At 27.5% G+C, this 24,703-nt stretch overlaps 1 protein-coding gene across 3 annotated transcripts; it reads right to left on the bottom strand.

Annotated features, from left to right (window-relative positions):
* Positions 1 to 2,716: 2,716 nt before the first annotated feature.
* Positions 2,717 to 23,972, bottom strand: LOC103571762 (sodium-coupled monocarboxylate transporter 1). Of its 3 annotated transcripts, none has more exons than XM_053742283.1 (6): positions 23,563 to 23,972; positions 7,368 to 7,762; positions 6,600 to 6,774; positions 5,893 to 6,047; positions 5,599 to 5,739; positions 2,717 to 5,446 (listed from the first exon to the last, which is right to left on the bottom strand). In XM_053742283.1, the coding sequence occupies exons 2-6, from the start codon at positions 7,721 to 7,723 to the stop codon at positions 4,258 to 4,260; spliced, it is 2,016 nt and encodes a 671-aa protein (XP_053598258.1). In that variant the 5' UTR covers positions 7,724 to 7,762; positions 23,563 to 23,972; the 3' UTR covers positions 2,717 to 4,257. The 3 variants fall into 3 exon arrangements, with proteins under 3 accessions (XP_053598258.1, XP_053598259.1, XP_014297504.1); XM_053742284.1 differs by lacking the exon at positions 23,563 to 23,972 and adding an exon at positions 8,206 to 8,302; XM_014442018.2 differs by lacking the exon at positions 23,563 to 23,972 and adding an exon at positions 7,951 to 8,146.
* Positions 23,973 to 24,703: the final 731 nt, after the last annotated feature.

Raw genomic sequence — 24,703 nt, 5'->3', positions numbered from 1 at the left:
TGTTTTTTTAACAGAGAATTAAAAGTCCTGTCAAACGACTATCGACATGACATATTTATTTTTAATAGATCGAAAGACATATAAATTCATATGTATGAATTAAATATATGTATATCTTTATATTTATTAGAAATAATAAATGTGTAGTGACAATACTCGAAGACATCATTTTATGACACTGAAATTAGCGGACGTCAAATAATTTTTGAATTTTTTTAAAAATAATACAATTAAAAAAAAATATTCAAAATAATTGCAGCTGTAGTTTTTTAAATTTTCTACATGTGCATATTTTTAGTTTTTTTTTTTTTTTAAATTATATTGTAAAAAAATTTAAAATATGTCAACTGTCTGCTAAGTTCAGAATTTATTATTTTCAATATTAAAAAAAATATATAATAGTAATTAGTTATTAATATTAAAAAAATTTTTAATTTCAGTAAAGTCTTCATGGATTAGGAGACATTATAATATCTCGTTACTTACATTTATTCAAATAATTATTTACTGGAGATTTTAATTATTATGTCAACTGTCAGTAATTAAATTAATTATTATCGCATGTGTGTCAACGTAATTTCTTACTAATTATTGATATTAATTCTTGTTATCCAATATTCATCAATATATATCATTATTCCTTTTCATTAAATCATAATTATAAGTAAAATAATTGTTTTTACATAAGAAAATAAATAAACGGATCGGTTATGTTTACATTGCGCCATTTTGAATGGAGCCCCCCTCCTTAATACACGCGGGAAAATTTGAAATATAATTTTTCAAATATATTGAATATATATGTATATATTAAATAAAATTATATAATCACTTAACAATATTGATCGCTTGATAATTTTTTTATGTTAAAAAATATAAAAATAAAAAAAAAATTTTCACTAGAAAATTTTTTAAATTTACTCACTCGTCCCGCCATTTCTATTCTCTGCTGCGAGTACTCGTACGCCGCTGCCACACAAATTAATATATTACAGGCACAACACTCACCAAAAAAATTAAATTATCACAATTAATCAATCACAAAATCACACTCATCACTTAAGAATATTATTTTTTATAAAACTATAACACTGAATTATTTTCATTTGCGTATTAAAACTCCGACAATCAACATGGCGTCAAGTAACACGAAACCCAAGCCGACACTGAATTTAATTACTTTTAAAACTCACGTTCACTGACACTCATAACTAAATGCTTAAAAATACTCCTCACTCAATAAATAACGATTTAAAAGTAACAATACATTTATAATCGAGTAGCACGATAATTAAATTAATTATTTTAATGGGTATAGACGCCGACGACAATGAGAACCTCGATCAAGCGGGAGACAGACTGACTGCGTGAAGCCTCTTGCGCACGCGTGCTCAAATTTTAAATATTCTGCGCAGGTTGTTCCAAGCGTCGCCACAACTGCGCAAGCGTCTGGCGTCTAACTTCACACTGACGCTGAGCAGTAACTTGGGCCCTATTTAATTCGTGATTAAATTAATAAATTCACTGTTTTTACGTTTAAATAAATTAAAACTCCGGTCTCCGAATATTCTCCACCACTCAACGAACATTTTGTGATAATAATTTTAACGGTACGTGCAATATAAATAATAAAAAAATCCATTTGATTAAATCCATTGTCCAGCCACCGGCTTTCGTTGTCGTTGACTTCATTTATTTAAAATCCGTAAAAATAATTTTTATAAATTATTGATCGTGTACTCAAGTGTTTAAAAGTCATCAGTGATCATTTATGTGAAAGTGTCAATTTTTTGTTACCAAGTAATTAGTGTAAAAATAATTTTTTTTTTCACATCTAGTTGTGCCGCCATTTTGAATAAATTTATTTCGAAATTTTTTCTTTTAAATTATAAATCGTGTTCAATCAGTGATTGTGTTTTATAGTTAATATCAGTGTTCAGTTTGTGTTGATAATTTTAATAAGTGTATTGTGTTGTGATGTGTGTAAATGTAGCAAACGTATGACAATTTTTTTATTACATATAAAAAAATTAAATAATTAAAAAAATAAAATTTAAAAAAATGCATGAACTCAATTTTGAATTTTCTAAACATGCATTTTTTTATTTTTATTTTATAAACATTTAAATTTATTATTTCAAAGTTTTAAAAATTGTTAGATGTCCGCTACCTTTCCTGTCATTGTGTTGTGAATAATTACTTCATTACTTGAATTTCATTTCCGAATCATGCTCCGATGAATTCATCACGAAGCTGCGAATGGTAAGTTTTTACTTTTTCTTTATTTTAAATAATTATTTAACAATTTTTTATATATGATTTCCAATTACTCATTTGAATTCTTACCCAAAATTATTTTTTTTACGTCAAAAAATTTAAAACTAAATTTTGGCGGCAAAAATAATTTATTTTAAAATTATAAATAAATTCATAGAATATTCAGATGAAATTCCAAGATACTGATAGCAGGTTTCTAAAATTAAATTTTTTTTTTTTTCAAATATCAGTGACCTAAAGTTGTATCGCACTCAGTCCCATCGAATCTCCCAATTTATAAAAATAAAAAAAAAATTTCCTAAGAGACGTCTGATCTTCGAAAATCAGCTCGACATAAAATTATTTTACTGTGAACTTTCGGAACTCTAGGTACATACAATCACGTCGTTTTAGTTTCATAAATATTTATCTATTTAATAAATCAACAAACTCATTTATCTCAAATAATTTTATTGTCACAAACTTTTAAATCAACAATTTTACTTTCATCCATTAACAATAATAATAATTACAGACTATTATTGATAAAAATATTTACGTCATTTAATTACAATATTCTTTATGCATAATCCAGGTGATATATTTATATAAAATAAAATCACCTGATTTAATTACAATACCTTACACAAATTGGTTGTAAATTAAAGTATCCAAGAGTATGCGTAATATTTTGTACTCAGACCTTAATAATTCAAGACAAAGTCCACACAAACTAACGTCACGTGTCTCATCCACTCATTAATTATTACTATTCTCTCGTACACTTTCTTCCTCATCTCTATCTTTTTCCTACTCTCCAAAACTCTTTGTACCGTAATATATATTACATTATGTACTAACAAATTCAACGTTTCGCATTCAAATGAGGCTCGTCTCCACCCCAAGAGAATTAAAAACTATAAATTCCATAAGCGTGAAATAACTTTTTTATTTCATTTATTTTTATTCCTAATTTTCTTTACATTTTTTCATATTTTTATAATTTCAATGGACAAAAATATAATCAAGTCTACGTATTATATCATATTTATATATCCGTATACATATAGAAAAGAGCAGGGCAATATAAGACACTATTTTTATGGTCAAAAAAATTTTTATCTGTAAAAAAGACGGAAAAATCGATCAGATTTATAGAAAAAAATTTGTTTTATTTCAAAAATAGTGTCTCATATTGCCCCGGATGTCAACTAAAAATATAATGTACCATTTTAACCCTTATTACAAACTAAATATCGCAAAACCTAGACATTAATATTTACTAACGTATAAATTCGATACGAATCGACAAATTAATTCGCAACGTCATTACGTATTGTCCGGTTATATTTATTAATTAATGAGCATATACATAATATCCATATAAATCTATTTGTAAAATATCACTCTCAATAATTATTGCAATCATAATTAATTAAAAAAATTTCATTTTAATTTATATATAAATTTTTACAAAGTAAACTCCGTCACGCATCATAATCCATACGCACATTCATTGTATAGCTAACCTAAGTACGGCATCATAAATATATTTATTTACTCATTCCTTTCATAAATATATATATTTGGCATTTATTAACAATATCAATTAAAGTTAACCCTTATTAATACTCTTCTATACAATATATCATTCAAATATATGATCAACAATCATCAACAAACGTCGACGAGTATTGTCTTGATAGTAGTAATCTAAGACTAATTAATTGAGTCTAAAAAAAGTTAATAATTAATTGTCTATCTAAATTTTCTTACCATTAATTAATTTATAAAAAAAAAAAATGATAATAAAATGCGTTATTTACACAACTTTTAAGAAATAATAATTCGAATAACTCGATCAATAAGATCGTCAGTCGGTTAAAGCACCTCAACGACAGCGAATATCAGCAATAATCAGTACTATCAAGATAGTGTTCGGAAGATCGTTCTTGGGAAGTTGAAGCACTTTTTGATCAAATTAGAACGTGTTAATGTCTATCATAGCTTTGTACCCTTACCAACTTCATTGGTTACTTCAAGGGAGACTTCTTTGAGGGCATCAAGTTTCCGCATGTAAGCGACTGTATTCTGTTCGAGTTTGCCATTCCTTTCGGGATCACTGGCAACTCCACTGCTGTTTAGATTTAATTTGAATTTGTTTATTTCGTCTGTGTCGTCGTCGACGGAAGTCATTGATCCGTGGAACGCCGGATTGCTGGCGTCGGTGTCATGATCACCTAGTCTACGTGACTCGGCAAATAGTCTTGGTTTACCGGGCATAAGTTTTGAAAGTTTAAGAGCGATTGGATGCAACAGATGTTCTTCATAAGCGTCTTTCTTTTCGTCGGCAGTGAGTAAGCTGACAATGGTACCAATAATTATCGTAGTCATGCTACCAATCAGTGCGTAATACATATAAGTAATACTGTAGATCACATCCAGAGGGCCAGAGACTTCCGCTTGTAGACTGGGACTTGTGGAGAACAAATTAGTTGAGTCAAGATTGAGAGAAGGGACCGGAGTGACATCTAGCGGGAATGTTGACAAGGGTTTGCGTAGATGAGGTGAGAATGAATCGTTTGTGCAGCCGTCAATTGACAGCGGAAGAGTTTCCGTTTCGTCGACCACTGAAAGATGCCCGAATGTCAACCATAGGGACATAAGATGGCTGAAGATTATTCCGGTCGCGGCTCCTTTCCAGTTGGCACATGGGATCAACATTGCCAGCACAAATACCCCCAGCAGAGGGCCCGATGTCGCGGAAGTCATCAACATTGAGGATTCTATTACTCCTGATAACATGGCGACGAGAAAACTGGCGCCGATTATCAGTATTCCGTAAATTACACCAACGAGTTTTATTACTTGCAGTTGTTGGCGATCTTTTAGGTTGCTCAGGGCTGGTATTTGGCTCAGAAAATCTTCAAACGTTACTGTTGCAAGAGAATTCAAATTTGATACGGCTATAGTTAAGGCGCCGTTGAATAACGTTGCCATTATTAGACCCAGTAATCCCGGGAGGTAGGTCAGTTTATCCTCGACGTAGAACGGCACTATTTCGTCGAATTTAGAGATGAATCCCGATTGATAGGGATCACAGTCTGCGTAAGCGGCAAATATTACCATTCCCACGACCCAGGATAGAGAAAAGAGGATTGTTATGATCGGCATGTTCGCCATCATTGTTCTGAAAATAAATCATTGAATTCGTAAATTATTCATTTTTTTTATCAATAATAAAAATATGGCTCCCAACTACTCTGACTCAATTACAAGAATAAAAAAAAAAATATTGCCGGAAAAAATATAAAGATTTAAATGAAAGTAATGTCGACTCACTTATTGACTTTGCTTTTACTACTCATACTGCAATAACGTTGTACGAAATTCTGTTGGCAGCCAAAAATCGACAAGCTCATGAATAATTGACCCAGTGTTGCTGAGATTGTCGTAACCCGTACAGTCGGATCGGTATTAAAGCTGCAATAAATAATAATTATTATCATCGGATATTATCAATCGCATCCAATTTTCGTGGCATTCATTTCAATAATGCTGATTCGATTGCAGATAATGTAATGGCTCGGTAATAAATTATGTATATTTAGTATATAATGAGTATGCAATACTAACTCCAAAAAATCGAGGCGTCCACGTGAATGAGTCACATTGAAAACTATACCAGGTCCTCCAACGTCGATTACACCTTGCACAATTATAACAATGGACACGCCGATCATTGTCACTCCTTGGATAACGTCTGACAGAATAGCTGCTTGCAAGCCACCCTAGTATTCAAAAATGAAACTTTACTTTTATCATTATAGATCTTGACGTCAAAATGTTTACCGATATATTAATTAATTAATTATCAATCTCTGCCAAAATTTTTTTTGAGCTCTTTTACAATATTTGGTATGAAAAAAATTATTAATAGAAAGGCGGGGTAAAATGAGATGCTTTGGAAAAAATGTACTAGGGATGTGCGAATTTTTGAATTATTCGGATTTCGATTTGAAATAAAATAATTGAGTTATTTCTCGAGGCTCATAAGTCGAGAGTTCTCTTACTTAATACTGTAATAATAATAATAATAATTATTATTATTATTGTAATTGAGAATGTATGATAAAATTTTTGTTGTATGAATCGTCCGTGACTTCTGAGGAAGTACATATCGACGAGATTCTTGTAAGAAATGACTAAGTTTAAAAACTTTCATTCAAATTTTCGTCATTAAATATTTTCGCGCCACCCGCGTATCAAAAAATCATAAATTTATTTTTGGCAGGGATAAGAGTAATTTAAAAAAATATATTATATATATTAAAAACACTTACTAATGACGTAAGGATAACAGATATTGTCGTCATTCCGACGATACTGGCCCAGTAAGGTAAACCAATGACAGTATTTAATGCGACGCAAGGAGTGAAAATAACAACAGCCAGTGTCAAAAGACTTCTCAGTACATACGAAAAACTCGCAAGACATCTAACTAATTTTGAATGAAATCTAATCAACAAAATAATAAAATTAATTGGATTATGATACAAAAATACGCGATAGCAATATTCTAAAGGCCGAAGTAATTAAAAAAAACCAATCCGGTCGTTATGCGACTTACATAAAATATATTTTTTTCATGTATTCAAAAATATGACAGCACCCTCAGTAAAATAAAACACTATTGTAAAAAAAAAAATTAATTTTTGTTTAAATATTTTTAATTACATCTCTATTAAAGGGGCAAGTTGACCCACTAAAATTTCGACGAAATTTTTAATTTGGGCTACACTACTAAGTAGCCAACTTGCCTCATTTTTTAACAAATTTCTTAAACACAAATTTTGAAAAAAAAAAAAAAAAAAAAAAAATGTATTCAAAATAGTGATTCATTTTACCTCAGGTTTCTCTAATGTGTTGACACTAAAATAAATTTAAGATAAAAAATATATAAGCTGTCATACGCAATGAAATTGCAAATAACGTAATCAAATATTTGATAAATTGATTTATGGTAAAAAAAAAAAAATTCGAGAACGGATTGGGTAAAAATTAATCCAGCTGCCTCAAAAATAATAATTACAAATGAAATATATATTTACCTCATGTCTAAGTACTGATAAACAGAAGTAATACCGAGACTGTAATAAACAGGAACAAAGATAAAACATACAATCGGATATGCCAGTAGCATACCGTATAGAGTTTCCCACATGGCACTACCATGATAATACAATTCCGATGGATATCCCAGAAATGATCTTACGCCGAGCGTACCACGTGCTATCGATAACATCATTGCTCCCATCGAAACACTACCCGTCGCAAATACATAACTCGCTTTAGTTTCCTTTTTTTTAGCACGAAATTTACCCCACAGTGGTACCACAAATGATATTACAATTACCACAATAAACACCAAATAATCAACTACCATCGCTGACGCCTCCATAACCATTTTGATTTTTGTTTATCGCTTTTCCTCCGTATTTACACTCTGCAAAATAAAAAAATTTATGTCATTAGATTATTCGTTTCCAAAAAATTATCTCAAATAATAGCAGAGTATCAAGTAATTGATTGATAATTAATAGCAAAGTAATAAATAGAAAATTTGGAATTTTACTATCGATCGCTCATATTTATTATTAATAAATTAATTAAATCATTTAAATATTTATGTACCGATAATTTGAATAAATTCCGTTTATAGAGAGAAATTAGAACCGGTTTAAAAAAAAAACACGTGGTTTAAATAATAATTAATAGCTAAAGTAATAATTAATGATTATTAATTAGCGCGTGAATGATCTCGAATAGTCAAAGAGACGAGGACGTCTGTGTAAACTGGATGACTATGATGTACTGAATAAGTAACGAGTGTTATATTATACTACACTATTAAACTGACATCAAGTGCGGGCTTATCTTATAACTTACATTGTTTATTATTGTATAAGTGCGATATATGTGTGAAAGATATACATAATATGCAATAGATGGATAAATGTATTTGTCGTAGTTTGTATAGATGCGGTAAGAGAAAATTTAAGTGTGGAGATGAGAGCACTTTGATTCGCTGATTGTTGTTACTCGTCATTGGTTTTGAACCCCTTCCATTTAATACGCACATGCGCTACTAATTATTCGCTTGTGATTACTCATACACTCGTGTCATGTTGCTTCTTCTTTTTTTCTTATTTTTTTTTTTTTTTTATTTCGTTATTTACTTTTATCTTACTTTTTTTTTTTTTTTTTTTTTTTGATGTTTTTTTCAGTGCTCACGAGTGCTCGTTAAGTTGTTTGTGACTCAGCCGATAAATTTTAATTGTTTCATTGATTTAGTTGGTAGAAAAAAAAAAAAAATTAATTTCTGACATCGTTACTTATAGCTCGTGGGCAAATATTTGTATTTCATTTATTTTTTTGATTGTAATAATATCTGATAAGATTTTTTTTTAATCAGCTAAATTTTTTGATGTTGTTAAAAATTTTTATTTTAAATTCAGAGGTGAAAAATTAATTTAATTATGATCGGTAAAAATTTGTGTAATAGTCATTGGAAAATAGGCAACAATAATTTTTGAGATCAAAATATTGATGTATATTGAAATTTATCGATTGATAGGATTGAACACATGATTTTGTTCATAAATTTTGTTGATAAATCTATTAGTTTTGTACAATGAAATTTTTTCATTCTTTTTTCTCGTTGATTTCTCGCAGCTCGATAAAACTTGTTGACTTGGAATTTTAATGAGTGGACAGATTTGGGGCATGACGTCGGGAATCGCTGTCTGACGTACGTGATTGTATGAACATCAAAGAGAATAACTAAACCCAGCTCAAAAGTACCGAAGACAACTGAGAGAATAGTATTATTATGATAATAGTAATAATAATAATAAAATAATTTATATAACATGTATAAGGCAGCAATATATTAAAGTTATTGTCGATTTACCAGAGTGTACCATACATATATATTACTGGCAATAGGATAAATGCTGCATTGTGTGCAATATTAAACAAGAACCGACACTAACTATTAGGAGTAATACATCTGCGCGTTGAATTTATTTCGAGTCGCGTGCCAAATCACGTGCCCACTGAGTGATACGATGTGGAGGACAATAAGAAGAAAAATGTTGAGGATAGAGAAATAAATTAACTTGTAATGTCAACAAGTTTATTTATTTATCCCGAGAAATTGATTATTTTTAATTATTCGAATCCTCAAAGAAAGTTTTCGACTTCAGTTTTTTACTTCGCGTAGAATTTTTTTGGATGCGTTCGCTTTGAATTGTCACCTACGATTTAATACTGCACTCACATGATCTAAAAGTGCACTAATATCAACAAAATACTTTTAAACATAAGCCCGAGGGTATTTTGAAATGTTCAGTATTTATTTTCATTAAAAAATGTCCGATATAATTTTTTTTCCGCAGTCTCTTGGTTTTTTCGTATGTATGTAGTTACGATAACTTTCTGTAATCTCAATAAATCGACTAGATTATTTTTTTATCACCTTCAGATTACCCTAGAATAGAACCCTATAAAATACCATGGCTGTAATCCTTGTCGTTTATTTATAAAAAATACTTAAAGACGTGAACGGGTGATTTTGTTAGAATCCGAGCTGCCGTTTGTATCAAATGTTATATTTATTTACATTACTGCAATAATAATTGTATTAATGATAGATTAATATTTATTTAGTAGTTTATTGTCTAGAGAAAATGATAAACAGTAATTGAGTTAAGTACTGGAAAAATATAATGATTGGAAGTAAATAAAATAGTAATTAATTATCCAGAGTAAATACAATTATTGATGATGATACAATAAAAAAATAATCATATAGACTGGGATAATTGTGTAGAAGGTATGTTTGGAATCCAATTAGTTTCCGCACAGGTCAAGGACAGAGAAATCCGAAAAGATAGAGTTAGTGTCCCGGAAATATAACTTTTAATGAGCGGTCAATATCAATAGACAATTATTATCGAGCAATTAATTAATTATTAATAATAACAACAACAGTACCTTAATAACTCAGTTATTATAATTATCAATTAAAATTTTACACTACACATAATTATCTTGTTAATATAATTGACTAAATTTTTTATTTTTAGTGTCAATGCGTAATTAATTTATTTCAATAAATCCATGGTATTAAATTAGACAGTTATTAAATTATATGAAAGAACGGGGGGGGGGGAGGGAGGCTCTAAAATATATTCTCTTTTTTTTAATTGTACATTGGGGTCATACGGACACTATTGGAAAATGTGGGAGATTCAAAATTGCGGGAAAATTTTTTAAAATTTTGAAAACTAGGAATTTTTATTTAAATGATTTTTAATTGATTTTAAAATGATTGACTCATTTTTCCCCGACATTAAAATTTTTTTTTATGACTGGGTCATAATTGATACAAAATACTTAATTTGAGATTGAGGAAAAAAATAATAATTGTCATTTTTTCTCTAGAGGGCCAATTTAGTGCTTTGTAACTCAAGATCAATAAGACTAATAATTTTTCTTTATTTGTATCAATTTAACTTTATTTATTGTCATAATAAACTCAATCGTCGAAACGAGAATTGTGATTGTTTAAGATCCATTCTTGTGACTATAAATAGCTTAAACTTTTTCTAAAACATATATATAAGAATAAAAAAATAAGTGGACTTTTGTTACTTGTGAGTATAGTTTGTAAGTGTTTTCAACTGCAAACACTGTTGCGGTTACAAGATAAATTTAAAAACATTCTAACCTATAAAAAAGGTGAAAATAAAACCCATTGAATAAAATAAAGTAAAAAAGGTTCTATTGCAGTTGCTAGAAATTTTAGTCACGATTAATTAAAGTTAAGCAGTAATCGGGTCATCTTGCGGTTGAAAAAAATTCACATATATTTTATATAACACAATAAACTTTTGTTTTTCACTTTTTATCTCACTGTCGCGAGATTTATTAATATGATAACTTCCCTAGGCGTCACTCTAACTTTTTTTTTATTGATAACTCTTTAATATTAATTTTTATATCTATGAAAAAAAGATAAAGTAACTATTTTTAGATCTTGTAAATATTTCTGATAAAACTGTAAAACAAAATGTTGTTTTTTTTATACTTTTTGACAAATTTAAGTAAAAAAAACCCTTTAAATAAACTGCACAAATAAATCCTGGGCTGCCCAATTCTTAAAATGAATCAGTGAAAAGTATGCCTACTGACCATCAGTGATATACTGATTACCAGTACTTTTTCACTGATTAACTAAGAGTGCACTTGAGTGCGAAAAAAAAAGTAGAAACTTTTCTTGCCATATTTTAGCCCGTGATAAAAAGATTAGTTCTGATCATAGTTCGTCAAATCTTTTTTTTTTTTTTACATGAGTTGCCTCTAATCACAAAATTTTTTTTTCGTCTAATTCTACGTCCATAAAAAAATTTTCCACCTGTCACTTATCGACCAGTAGCTTTTGTAAAAAAAAAAATTCTCCAATCAGTGAATATGATTTTTTTTTGCAATGATTCGTCTTTTCGTATATGTAGTTACGATATCTTTCCGAAATCTCAATAAATTGACCAGATTATTTTTTTATCACCTTCAGATTACCGTAGAATAAAATCCTATCAAATATCACAGCCGCAATCCTTTTAGTTTATTTATAAAAAATATCTTTGAACATTCACTGATGATCAGCCCTGATAAATTTTTAGTTAAATCTTTTCTTTAGATATTAAACTTTCAACATGACTAAATTCAAATAAAAGTAAGACATTGCAGATTAATATTTATTTATTTGAATATTTAACTATTGTAATAGTAAAGTCTTATCTAAAACTCGAGTTAAGTTCTCTTATTAATAATAATAATAATAATAATCATAATGTTTGCATACATTAACTGGAATGTTTAGAAGACTTAAAAGTTTTCCATAACTAAATAAAAAGTTAAAGATTAACAATTAAGCTAATGTCTTGATTTGAATGCCGAGTTAAATGCTCATCAAATATTTGTCTGTTTGTTTATTGAGTTTAATGTTGATAAAAAATTTTATTATAAAACGTTAAATATGTAAGATTAAATCATGCAATAATAATTTAGCATAATAATCTCGGGACATTGTTTGGTAAAAATAAATAAAATTAAAAATATTTAAAAATGGAAATTAATGTTTGCAGAGAAAATTATAAGAGATTTCCACATATATTTTATTAAAAATGATAATTAAGTGATAGACAAATTGAGTTATTGAGTTAAGCATGCTATAAATATATCAACGGGTATTTAATATGTAGCATAATAAATTTTATAAGTAAATAAATAAATCAATTTTTTTTTTATGATAAATAAAATGAAGACATAAGAAATTATCATTAAAGTGATTCATCTTAATATTTAACGTTCGATATGGATATAAATGTATATCTATATAAATTTATTTTTAATAAATATGAAGGAGGTAGATAGATAGTGGGTATAATTCGCGATTAAATTTCTTTGTTGTGAATTCGGATGTAAGATAAAAAATAAAGTATAAGAAAAAAATAAAAATACTGGCGTGGATCCAAAATCAGGCATAGACTTTGAGATTAACGGGTGATAAAGAAAGTAAAAGTAAGAAAATAAAATAGAGATTTAAACGTAACAGTAAATGGAGAAAATCGTCAGAATTAAAATATATGTCGAGTCAAGTGGACACGAAACTTTTTAATTAAGTACTGAAATTTAATTTTATATATTTCATAGTTACAAAGTTGCTAAATGTATGAGTTGGTAAATAATATATGAAAATTGACTAGTAGACGGTATTAAAGATGTTATTTTTTATTAAATGTAACTTTTGGTGATTATTAGCGTCGAAAATTTTTGAGTCACCATAGAAAGGGAGGGGGGGGGTGTAATGCATCGTTAAGAAAAAAAATTTTTTATACTGGAAGTTATACTTATTTTTGAGTTCCCAGATAAATATTTGGTACCAAAATAACTCAGGTAAAGAAAAATTTTTAGTGCGGGGCAAAATGAGTCATAAAAAAATTTTAAAAATTAAAATTCTTTTTAAAAAAATTTTTTGGGTACATTCTGGACTTTTCTTTTTGAAAATTAAATAAAAATAGTAACTAAATTTTATAAACACCCAGTGCTTAAAAATAAATTTAAATTCGTGCATATGAATAAAAAAAAATTTTTTTTAAATTACCAATGAGCGAACAAAATATTAAACAAAAGGCCTAAACACACAAAGATAAATAAAATGTATTTGAACAAGTGTGTTAAAATACTTGACATGATATACCGAATGATGATCCCGAAGCAAATAAATTTAAAATAAACCGTCTTTGGTCTTTCTCTTTAATATATATACATACAACCCATTATATATATGTGTATATTTTGAATAGTGTTGTTGATGTATTTCATCAGCAATGAAGGTGTCACGTGCGCGACAATCACGTGTTTATCATGAGTGTATCGTTACATTCAACGACACAGAGTATGTGCCGTTTACATATCACATATGCTACTGACTGGTTTTTTCTCTTACTCTAGTCTGTTGACTGCTGAGTTGTAAACACATTTATTATAATTATTTTTTTCCCTTCACGAACTCAATGGACCATTAATTGTTTAAATATTTTACTCATATAACATAAGTTTAATGACTGGAATTTTTTTCGCTTTTTCTGAAGGTCAGTAGACACCTTTGCAAAGACAGTTAAAGAATAATGATCTAGTTTGTTTGAAATCTACTGTTTAACTTGGACTTTTGTAGTTACTATTGAGTAATTACTAATAAGTATCGGTAATTTGATAATATTGATAAGGCATAATATAGATAAGAAAATAAGTTGGTGATAAGAGTCAGGTGGCCACTATGTGTAGTAACATTATTTTTACATGTATATAGATAGGGAATTATTCGGTTTTGAAGGTTGAAAAATTTTTAAATTTTACCCATGGGTGGAAATTCATTCCGAAGGGAAATTTATTTTGAAATTAAAATTCTGGAGCAGAATAAATGTGGATTAGAAATAAAAATCCATATTCACTCTGAATTTTCTTATAATTTTTTACAGTTGACCAAGTAAATTGTATATATATATATATATAATTAGAGGTGTCAATATTAATAGATAGTGTGAAAAATGAATAGGCAGTAATTTGTCATTAATATAAAAAATAATAGTAATAACAGTCAATTTATCTACTGTCAGTATACATATGATATATACAAAAGACTATCTTATTCTCATCCGGCAATTAAATAACATCCGCAACAACAAAAAAGAACAAATAATAAATAATAATTACCAACTCATACATAAATTTAATTTTAATGTGTTTCTTATTTTTTTTTTATGCCGAAATAAACGCTCGTTGATTATTCTCACATCCGTTCTCGCACCTGATAATCACTTGTGTCGCGTTCAAATTAATAAGTTGTTTATTATTTAATATGACATATGTTCATGATAATAAAATTTTAAATATCAAAAGCTGAAGACTAGAATAATTAGTATGAAAACACCTCATATATATATTGGAGAAAAAAATGAAATTCATTTTAAATCTAAGAATTAAAATTGTTTAATTTTTGTGCGGAAATGAAACGCAGACTTTTCGTCGGTGTCCGAAAAGTTTTCCAAAAGACATGATGAGGAACACGCCGTGATATTGCCGAAGTTTAAACAGAAAATGTATATATGTATAGCGAACGTCGGTGCGCCAACGGGTAATTTGAAAAAGAAATGTGCACAAACCGTTATATAGATATTATATAAATATATATATATAGAGAGAGAGTGGGGCTTTGGGAGAAGAACGATTTAATTAATTATGAACTTGTCCTCATCCTCTTTTCACTCAACCTACTCTTCCTCCTACTCTTTAACGTCATTGTCGGTCTTTCTCTATTTTTTTTCTCCTAACAAACTCTCACTCTATATATATATATCGCAATAAATTTAACCTGGTATTCATGCAATATTACCCACCAATTCTATTTGTTGAAAAACCAATTATGTTTGTACACGTGTGTATTTCAATTTCCTTCATTTATTATATTTATATATTTACCTTATTTATTTATTTTGTCTCTTTTAAAAAAAATAATTATAAACATTTATTTAATACAAGCAATTATTTATTTATGTACAGTAAATATAAACAAAGATATATATGAGCAACTCTGGGGAAGGGTGAGACCACTACTGAAGCAAATTTTGGTTTTTTAATTACCGTTTGTTGGTAAAGGCGGGAAAAGTTGGTCAGTTTGAACAGAGGCCAATTTAAAATTTTTTTTATCTGAATTTTTATTAAAAACCATAAAAAATTCACTGTTAAAATGGGCCGCGAATATAAAAAAAAATTTCTACCGAAAAGGAGATGAAAAAAAAAATTAATCATTTTATAAATCTATACTAAATAATTAAAATCGATGAAACAAATTGAAAAATAAATGGTCGACAAACATTTATTTTAATTTTTGATATAATTATTTTTATTCTCATTCCTACTTTTTTTTTTTTTTTCAATTGAAACTTTTTCAAAGGCTGCATTTTATGACATTCAATAATAAAGCAAGAAAATTAATATTGTGATATAAAAATAAAAATTTAATTTTTCAATTACATTTTATTTTCATGTTTACTATTTTTATTAAATTTTTTTTTATCTTGCTCATGATATTTACTTTATATATTTTAATCATCAAGTATTACGTACAGTAAACCTTTGAGAATGTTATCAAAAAATAAAAAAAAAACATTATCATAACTATAATGATAATAATAATAATAATAATAAAAAATACCGGAAATAGAATGGAATGAAGTTCGCGTATACAGTATAATCGGATCTCAGTAATTTTACACAGCAGAAGGTAGAAATCGTAAAGAGGAAATAGAATGCAGGCTATTTCTTCGTTTCTATATAATTTTTTTTTTTTTTTTTCAAGTTTTTTTTTTTTTTAATTTTTGTAATAAACGTGAAGAAAAATTACTAGTAAAATAACCAGTTTGTTGTAACTTCTTGCTCACATATATATGTATATATTTATCGTAATGTCGATATGTTATTTCGTTAATTTTCAGTTAAACGAACTCGTTGAGAAAATACTAGCTTCTCGAGTCTATTTTTTTTTTTTTATTTGTTTACTTTAGAGCACTACTAACTGTTGTAAATAGATTGAAGTTGATCTATGTAGTGATAGCGGTATTTACTAGACGAGTTGATTGAATAAAAGAGACAGAGAGAGAGAGAGAGTGTTGAGTACTTGGATTAACTTTTCCAAATCAATGGATTGTTTTAGTCCATTTGTGTATTAACTTAAATTTAGTCTTTAAAAATTCAGTAGGAATAAGAAAATAGGGGTAAAATGGGTCGTAAAAAAAAAAAAACGTAATTTTTTTCGTTAATTCAATTTTTTTCAGTCCTTCGGGATAAAAGGACATAAATTTTATGACTCTTGTGAAAATATTTTTAAAGGAGGCCCGAATATCCCATGACGTACACAGACGTCATATCTTTTGTGTAAAATTTTTAGAAATCTGAAAAAAATTCAGATGCATTCTTTTAAATTTTATTTTCACCTTCTTTTCTTTTTTCGTACTATAAATTGTACTTTCATCCCTCAAATGTTCAGGTAAATTACTGAGGGAATACCGTACATATCTTATATATTTTTAGTGACGTCTAACTCTTATTTAAAATATATGAGTACTAAGTAATTTCTACAGTAAAATTTTGAATATTTATAAAATTAATTACAAAGAACACAATTGAAAAAATTATTTTTTCTTGAACTTTACGACTAAAAATATATATGTAGTTATTTATATATACATATATAAATACTTTTTTCCAGTAAGTTTACATAAAATGTGAAAATATCAAAGTATTAAATTTAAATAATTATTTGAATTTATGTGAAAATGTTTACTGCAAGTTAATTAAATAGTATATTTATATGGTATATATTATAGCTGAATACGTAATTTTTACGCGCAAACTAAATTTTGATAGTAATCAACGGAAATTGCATGTAAAGTGAACGTAAGTTTTACTTTACATTGCAAATTATTGTCATGTTATCGGATAATGTGTGACGGTATCGAACGGTAAAAGAGATAAAGTAAAGAAGGTTCGAGTGAAGAGACCAGTAAAAAAAAAAAGTAATACGAGTTTTCGATTTTTTTCTATCTTTAAATAAATAGTATGCAAAATTGTAGGCAACTCTTTGAATATATTTTCATCAGTGATCATGTCCGAGTGTTTATTTATTTTATAATTTTTTTTAGATGAAAATGTTGTCACAGCCGGTCGTTTTGCGCATTAACTTTAAACTTTATTTGACGGGGACTTATAATTAAACAATAGAAGATGTTATGCTGTTAAATAAATTAGCAGTAAATAAGAAAAAAATATATAAATTTAAATAAAAAAAATAATGAAAATTATTTAAAACCACTAATAAATTTTTTATGATAAGTTGACGGTAAAATACGTTTTACTAACCTTCAAAGAAATATTTTTATGTAAATATTCACTTTTATGAATCTTTTCATGTATTCTATTAATAATGCATTTAAAAAATTATTTTTACAAAAATAATATTTTTTTATTATTCATTTTGAAAATATTTTCGTTAGTGACGTCTATGTTTAATTTTTTAAATAATATAGTGATCATTTTTTTTTTCAATCCTCAAGACATTGAGTTTATAGAAGTATTCAATTTTAATTGAGGGTGAAAAGTAAGAACCCTAGTGTTTTAAAAAATACAAAAAAAAAAAAAATTCAATTTATAATTCTGGAGAAATCAAGAATTTTTGAATTCACGACTTAAAAATTAAAATTCTACGTTACTGATCAAAGATACGTTAAAAATGATAATAAACAATTTTGTAGCCCTTTAAATTTCCTATAAAATAGTATATTTTTCCTATTTTTCAAAATTTTTTTTCTGACCCAAAAATTCATTAAAAAAAAAAATCATTTTCTATGAGTTCGATAACAATTTGACAGTCTTCAGGTTTTTGACTTAAAAAATTGAAATTCTGCGTTACTGATCAAAGATACACTAAAAATGATAAGAAATGATTTTGTAGCCCTTAAAATTTCCTACAAAATAGTATATTTTGCCTATTTTTTGGATTTCTGATTCCGGTTTAAAACTCTCACTTCTATTAACACAGCAACAAACATTTAAATAAATATTTGAAAAGTGACACGCACGCGAAGCAATTACACTATAATTTAAAAAAAAAAGTATAAGTTGGACCGTAGACGAGCTTTGAGAGTTGAATTACCATAGGAAACGGGGTTGGTTCGAAGTGACACTTTTTCATCACAGCTTATTACTAAACTTTGAGGAAGAGTAAACCAACGGTAAATTACTTAGCAACGAGCGAATTATAACTTAATTAATGAGGAAATAAAAAAAAAAAAAACTAACGAAATTTTTCTCACAAATAGTCAGTTAATTTAATTTTCGGACTCGGTTAATTAAAATTTCGAATTATCGTTAGTAGTTACCAAGTTACTGGATTTATATTCCAAAGAACGTTACAGTCACTGAAGCTTAAAAGAACCGACTGATGCAACGGAAAGCCTAATGTAAGGAAGTGAAGATAAAGACTGGCTTCGAGAATAACAAAACTGGTCTGGCGAGGAAGGATATTTTGGGTAAGGCAAATGACGTAGTAAACGAATCGCCGGCCCTCGTGTCAGCTTTACTTTGCACTCTTCCAACAACATGTATACCTACTTTAGTATCTTTAAATATATGTACAATATAAAACACAACTCTTGAACCGAAAAAATAAGAAAAACAACAGAAAAATTCCATTCATTTATCTCTTAAATCTTTATCATGCGCAACTTGTTTTTACCGAAAACGTGTTTTTTTTTCTTTTATCCCACATTAGTGAACTGTCAAACAAAAATCGTTATAAAATGGATAAAAATTAATAAGTAAATTCAGTAAATCAAGAGTTTGGAATTAATTATTCAAATTTAATACTCGTCCGGCGACTTATTAATCATTAACTAATTCAGGTATCAAAAATTTAAATTTGATAGCAAGCCCGCGAAAAAAAATTCAAATATTGTAGAGTGGCAGTTTAGACATCACGGGGCAAAATGAGCCTTTTGAAATTTTTTATAAAAAATTTTTGAATTTTTAAATTAACCAGATGTTTTAAGAAGGGGTCACTTTAACCCTCCCCCCTCCCCTCTATCTCTATCTTTTTCTATATTTTTTTATTGAAACTGCGGAAAGTAAATTGCTGTTATACTATAGTATACCGGTGAAAAATAAATCATATACTCATATATGAAGCATATATGAAAATTGGCCATATATGTATATATATACCATATATACTCTGTTTGTGGTTATATATGAAACACATATGAAACATATATGGCCAATTTTCGTATACGGATATGATCTCTTATTTTTATATACATACATATATATTTATAAATTATTGTTTAAATTCCAGCTAAAACGGGTTTGAAATTAAATATTTTATTTGATAATATTTTCCATCTATAATATAATAAAATAATAATTACAAAAAGATTAAGTGAAATTAATAATGAGAATTTAAATTAAAATATAAATTTAAAAATATTTTAAGACGACTTCATTGGAATGGTAAATATAATTTTTATTTTCAATGCAAAGATAAAAATATGTATTTCGGTGGTAAAATCCAAATGGGATAGGAGCATAAAATTAAAAAAATATATATGTATAAATAAAGTGACCAAATAAAATAAACTGATGTTCACGTCAATGCCTAGTATGGGTGTATTGACACCCAAAGCTTTTATGAATTGACCAAAGAGTAGCAATAGTGATAGTATTCCAAAATAAATGCGATATCCCAATTGAATTTCCGATACTAATGGTCGATATTTCCGAACGTACGCTGCTGGGTATATACAGCAAAGAGACCTCGTAAATTAATACGCGCGTACAGTTTTAGAGGATTCAACCAGCTTAAAAAGAAATAGAATATCTATTTTCACCTTTTTTTCTGTTTCATATATTCACAAATATCATATTCATTATTTTTTAATTCAACTCTTACATATTTTGTTTTTTCGCTATTTGTTACAAAACTTAAATCTGTTTCATTTAAATAATTTATTATCGAAGCAAAAAAAAATTTAAAACTGACTATGGAGAAAAAACTCTTCCAATAATTTTAAAATAATTGCGCGCGCGTTTAAATTATTTGACAAAAATAAAAAAAATATTTATATTAATATTTAAAATTTAATTTTCATAAGCATCAAATAAATTATAAATAATCTCTGATATAAATAAATTAAATTAATTCACAATAAATTAAATTATAAAAATTATTATTAAAATAAATTTCCAAAAAAAATAATAAATAAATAATTAAAGTCTTTAATTAATTATTTATCATTCAACTATACAATAATAATGCAAATTATTATGATGAAAATTAACTGACATTAAATTCCCACATCAAATGGCGGAAAAAATTTCTATGCATTATTTATTAGTTAATAATAATATGATACGAATGCAAGTTTATAAAGTAGCTCTCTTGACACTCAATACGTTAATAATGTAATTGAATAATTATTGGCATCTACTGAGTAAACGTTTTGTTCATTCGTTTATATTGCAACAGTAATTATGTGCATACATATATCGGCATACATCCATATATATATGCATATATATGAGTAGAAAAGTGAGTAAACTAGCGACTGTCTTTATAAAAATAGACGAGTGTGTTAATTTAGAGGCAGACATCGGTGTAATGTAATAAGGAGCCTCGATCTTCGGCCATGATATTACCGACCTCCACATCTTATATATATTGCTCATTATATTTATATCCACATGCGACTAATGACAAAATACGGAAATTCTCTAACAAATAGGTTGTGAAAAAAAAAAGGCAGTACGTAAATAAATAATAGGTATTAAAATAATAAATATTTTTCTGCATTTATAACCGGCCTTCAATATTTATTTAAAATAAAAAAAATAAAAAATTGAAAGTAAGAATCCAATGGTTTAATAAAACTCGCGATGATAAATTTTACTATTGCACGGATAACCCAGAACTTTCGACGATTTAATTCAGCTCTGTTTAATTCATTTGCATGTGATATATCCGGTGCAATAACTAGTCGCGCACTGAGGGTTTAATGTATTAACATAAATCATATATATATATATATATTATATCGACAATAAAATGCCTATTGTTTATTGCATTGTTGCTTTATCGATACTTTGTACTATATTTTTAAATAATTTAATTAAATTCGATATTTTATTATGAAAAAAAAGTTTCCATATTTAATGCTGCATAATCATCATTTTTTATCGCTTTTTTTCATCAAGTCACATGGTTCTTTTTTTTTTTATTACGTCAGGATAGGATTACTCATCATATGATACTTGATTTATTATAATATATAATGTATGAAAAAAAGTTTTCGTATTAATGAGTTTTATTATTTAGGGATTTTGTTGCATTTAAAATATGTGAAAATTAATTATGAAAAAACCAAAAAAAAAAATACACTCGTTTGAAATTGTCTGTTTTTCTATGGGTTTATTTTTCTGATCTGTTCTGATTCAAGTTTAAGATAAAAAAAAATTTTTTTTTTATTTTAATTGTATGAGAATGGGGATCCTCTTTTTAGCCGACTCTGTTATTGAGATAAATGACTTTTTTTGCGTAGAAAATTTTTTTTTGTCTCAAAGATACTTTTAAAGGGTCAAAAAAAATTTTCAATGTCCTAATATATATATATATATGTATATGTTTATGCGGGAATATTGTGCGTAGTTTAGTTTATTTTGTGATACGACTATTAACTCGTGCACGTGGATTTGAACAGACACTAAATCCATTTATAAATAAAGGCTTCTTTGTATACTAACGTATTTAAACAAGTATATACGCTAAAAATTTATTTGATGGCACTGACTTTGCAAGGTCGTATCGACCGTTTCCACAGTTCATCTTCACATATACATATATATATTTTTTTTTTCTGTTATGAAAAGTCCGCGACTATTAAACAAGTTTATTTATAGATATTTATTTTCATAGTACATAAAAATATATAATTATTACTTTTCTACAGTAATATTTATTTTTCTCACGGTTAGAAAAACAAATATCATAAATTCCTTATATTTGTAACCCGTATTATTTTATTTAATTTCACAACTTTCATAAATACTATATAGTATTTTAGTTTCTCCAGCATCTAATTATGCAATAGTTCTATCAAACAGTTGCCGGTATTTCGATTCATCACCATCAGTGTGAGCAGACAGAAAAAAATAGAATAAATAAAAAAAAAAAATATATTAAAAAAAAATGCACTCATTAATTTCAAAATTTTTTAAATACCCATTTTTTCAAAATTTAATTTTATTAATTATTTACTCCATTAATTAATAATTTAAAATTTGTCTACTCACACTCATTTCTTCATTTAGATTTTTGTAAAAAAAAAACGTATATATACTACATACATCACAAATGCTACAGATTATATTTCACATATGTAACTTTAAATACTAAACATACATAAATATATACCCGGGTTACAGTTAACTATCGACCAATGGCAGAATCGATAGAACAAAATACTGTTTGACATCCAACACTAGTTGAGTCTAGTCTATGTCTACAGTTAACTTGTAATGTGTGAATGTTTGACTGAAAGTTTGATTGGTCAGTTACACCGCGGTCAGTAGAAACTGAACACTGAGTAACTAGTACTTGTCACCGATTTATTTAAAAACCGCGTACAAAGCACACAATACACTTAACCAAGCTCGTTGCTGGTTGATCAAGTGAGAAACATTAACTGTCGTTATATAGGTACATACCTAACACGGCGACGACGAAAACAACTTACTACAAAGTAACATTTGCTACAAGGTCATGTTGTAGGTTTTATTACTTAAATTCACCTGACATCGTACAAAGCGCTAATTAGCTGTCAATAATCTATAAAGCCTAGTATAGAATATTTTTTATACGATATATATATATATATATATATTTGATTGATGATTGAAAAAATTTTCTGCTAATCGATGACGCGATAGTTGACATTGTATCTTGTTCTTTGAAAATATATTTTTAAATTTTTATATTACGCGGTCTTAATTCGAAACCTAAGAGATTTTATGAGCGAAAATCGTAAATTTATCAATAAAAACAAGTAGAGACATATAAATTAAAGTACTCACGTAAATTTATACGGCTGAAGATACCATGTTTGGAGTTAAAATTTTTATTATCACTGCCGATGAATCGTGAGATTCGAAACTAGATAATGAACTTAACTATAGTTATAACATGCTTGAGCTGTATCGACACTATGATAAGGTTTGATATTAAAAACAAATTAAAACTTTCTACTCGCACTGTGCACGTGATACTTAAAAATAATGCTGAGTTATAAATCCGACATGGCAAGATTGCAAGTTCATAAGTGGATTAGTGAAGTATTTTATATTTATTTTAGTGAAATTTATAAATGTAGGTTAACTTTTGTTATTTATTCCAAGTTGTTATTTAATTATTTTAATGGTTTCTGAGTTGTGGACACTCGCTTTAAATATCGACTCTGTGGAAGTTGATCAACAACTGATACTGATTTGTTGTACATTTTCTCGAAACCGTTAAGTAACAGCGTGATCATAATAGTGGGGATCTGAAGATCTATAAATACCATCGGACAGTTAAACATATAGAGACTAATTCTAATGTATATATATATATATATACATATGCTATTGATTGTAAACAATTAAATCATGTTAATTATATTAATTCTTTAATTTACAATAATTTATTATTATTTTTAGTTAAAAAAAAAAATGGTTAGATGTTTTCGTTTACGGTATCTAAGAAAATATGAGGTAGGTCGGCCATCTTAGGTAGGGGGACTTGAAAAATTTTTTTTAAGTCAAAATAAATTTTTTGATTAGTGATAGGGGCTAAAAAATCGATTTTAAAAAAATGCTCGACATGTTTAAAAAATAATTAATTATTTAATAGATTAATAATTAATTTTAATGTTAAGATAATTTTATTCCATTATTTTAAATAAATATTTTCAACTTTACAACTTGCTTTTTACAATAATTAATTTTTTAGTGTCAAAACATAACTTTCAGCCCCGATTTAATTTTTAGCGCCAATCTCCCCTAATACAAGAAAGTAAATTCGAAGCTGGTACGAACAAAATAAAAAATTTTAAGTCTCTGAAAAACGATTTCTGCCCCTTCTTAAAATGGTCAACTTACTACAATTTTTATCTAGATACAGCCAATATTTTATTTAAAAAAAAAAAGTTTCAATAATAGGGTAGAAGTACCTTTTATG

Source organism: Microplitis demolitor, chromosome 10 (assembly GCF_026212275.2).
Source record: "Microplitis demolitor isolate Queensland-Clemson2020A chromosome 10, iyMicDemo2.1a, whole genome shotgun sequence".
NCBI classification, from domain to species: Eukaryota; Metazoa; Arthropoda; class Insecta; order Hymenoptera; family Braconidae; genus Microplitis; species Microplitis demolitor.
The sequence above is the reverse complement of the archived record's forward strand: the minus strand, read 5'-3'. Positions and strand labels throughout refer to the sequence as shown.

Bases quoted from the DNA above. Each gene is read 5' to 3' on its own strand.
- LOC103571762 (XM_053742283.1), bottom strand. From the start codon at position 7,723: ATGGTTATGGAGGCGTCAGCGATGGTAGTTGATTATTTGGTGTTTATT. The intron at 6,048-6,599 runs GTAAGTGTTTTT...TTTGAATACTAG, and splicing joins CTGTTATCCTTACGTCATTA to GGTGGCTTGCAAGCAGCTAT. The intron at 5,740-5,892 runs GTTAGTATTGCA...TATTTATTGCAG, and splicing joins GGACGCCTCGATTTTTTGGA to CTTTAATACCGATCCGACTG.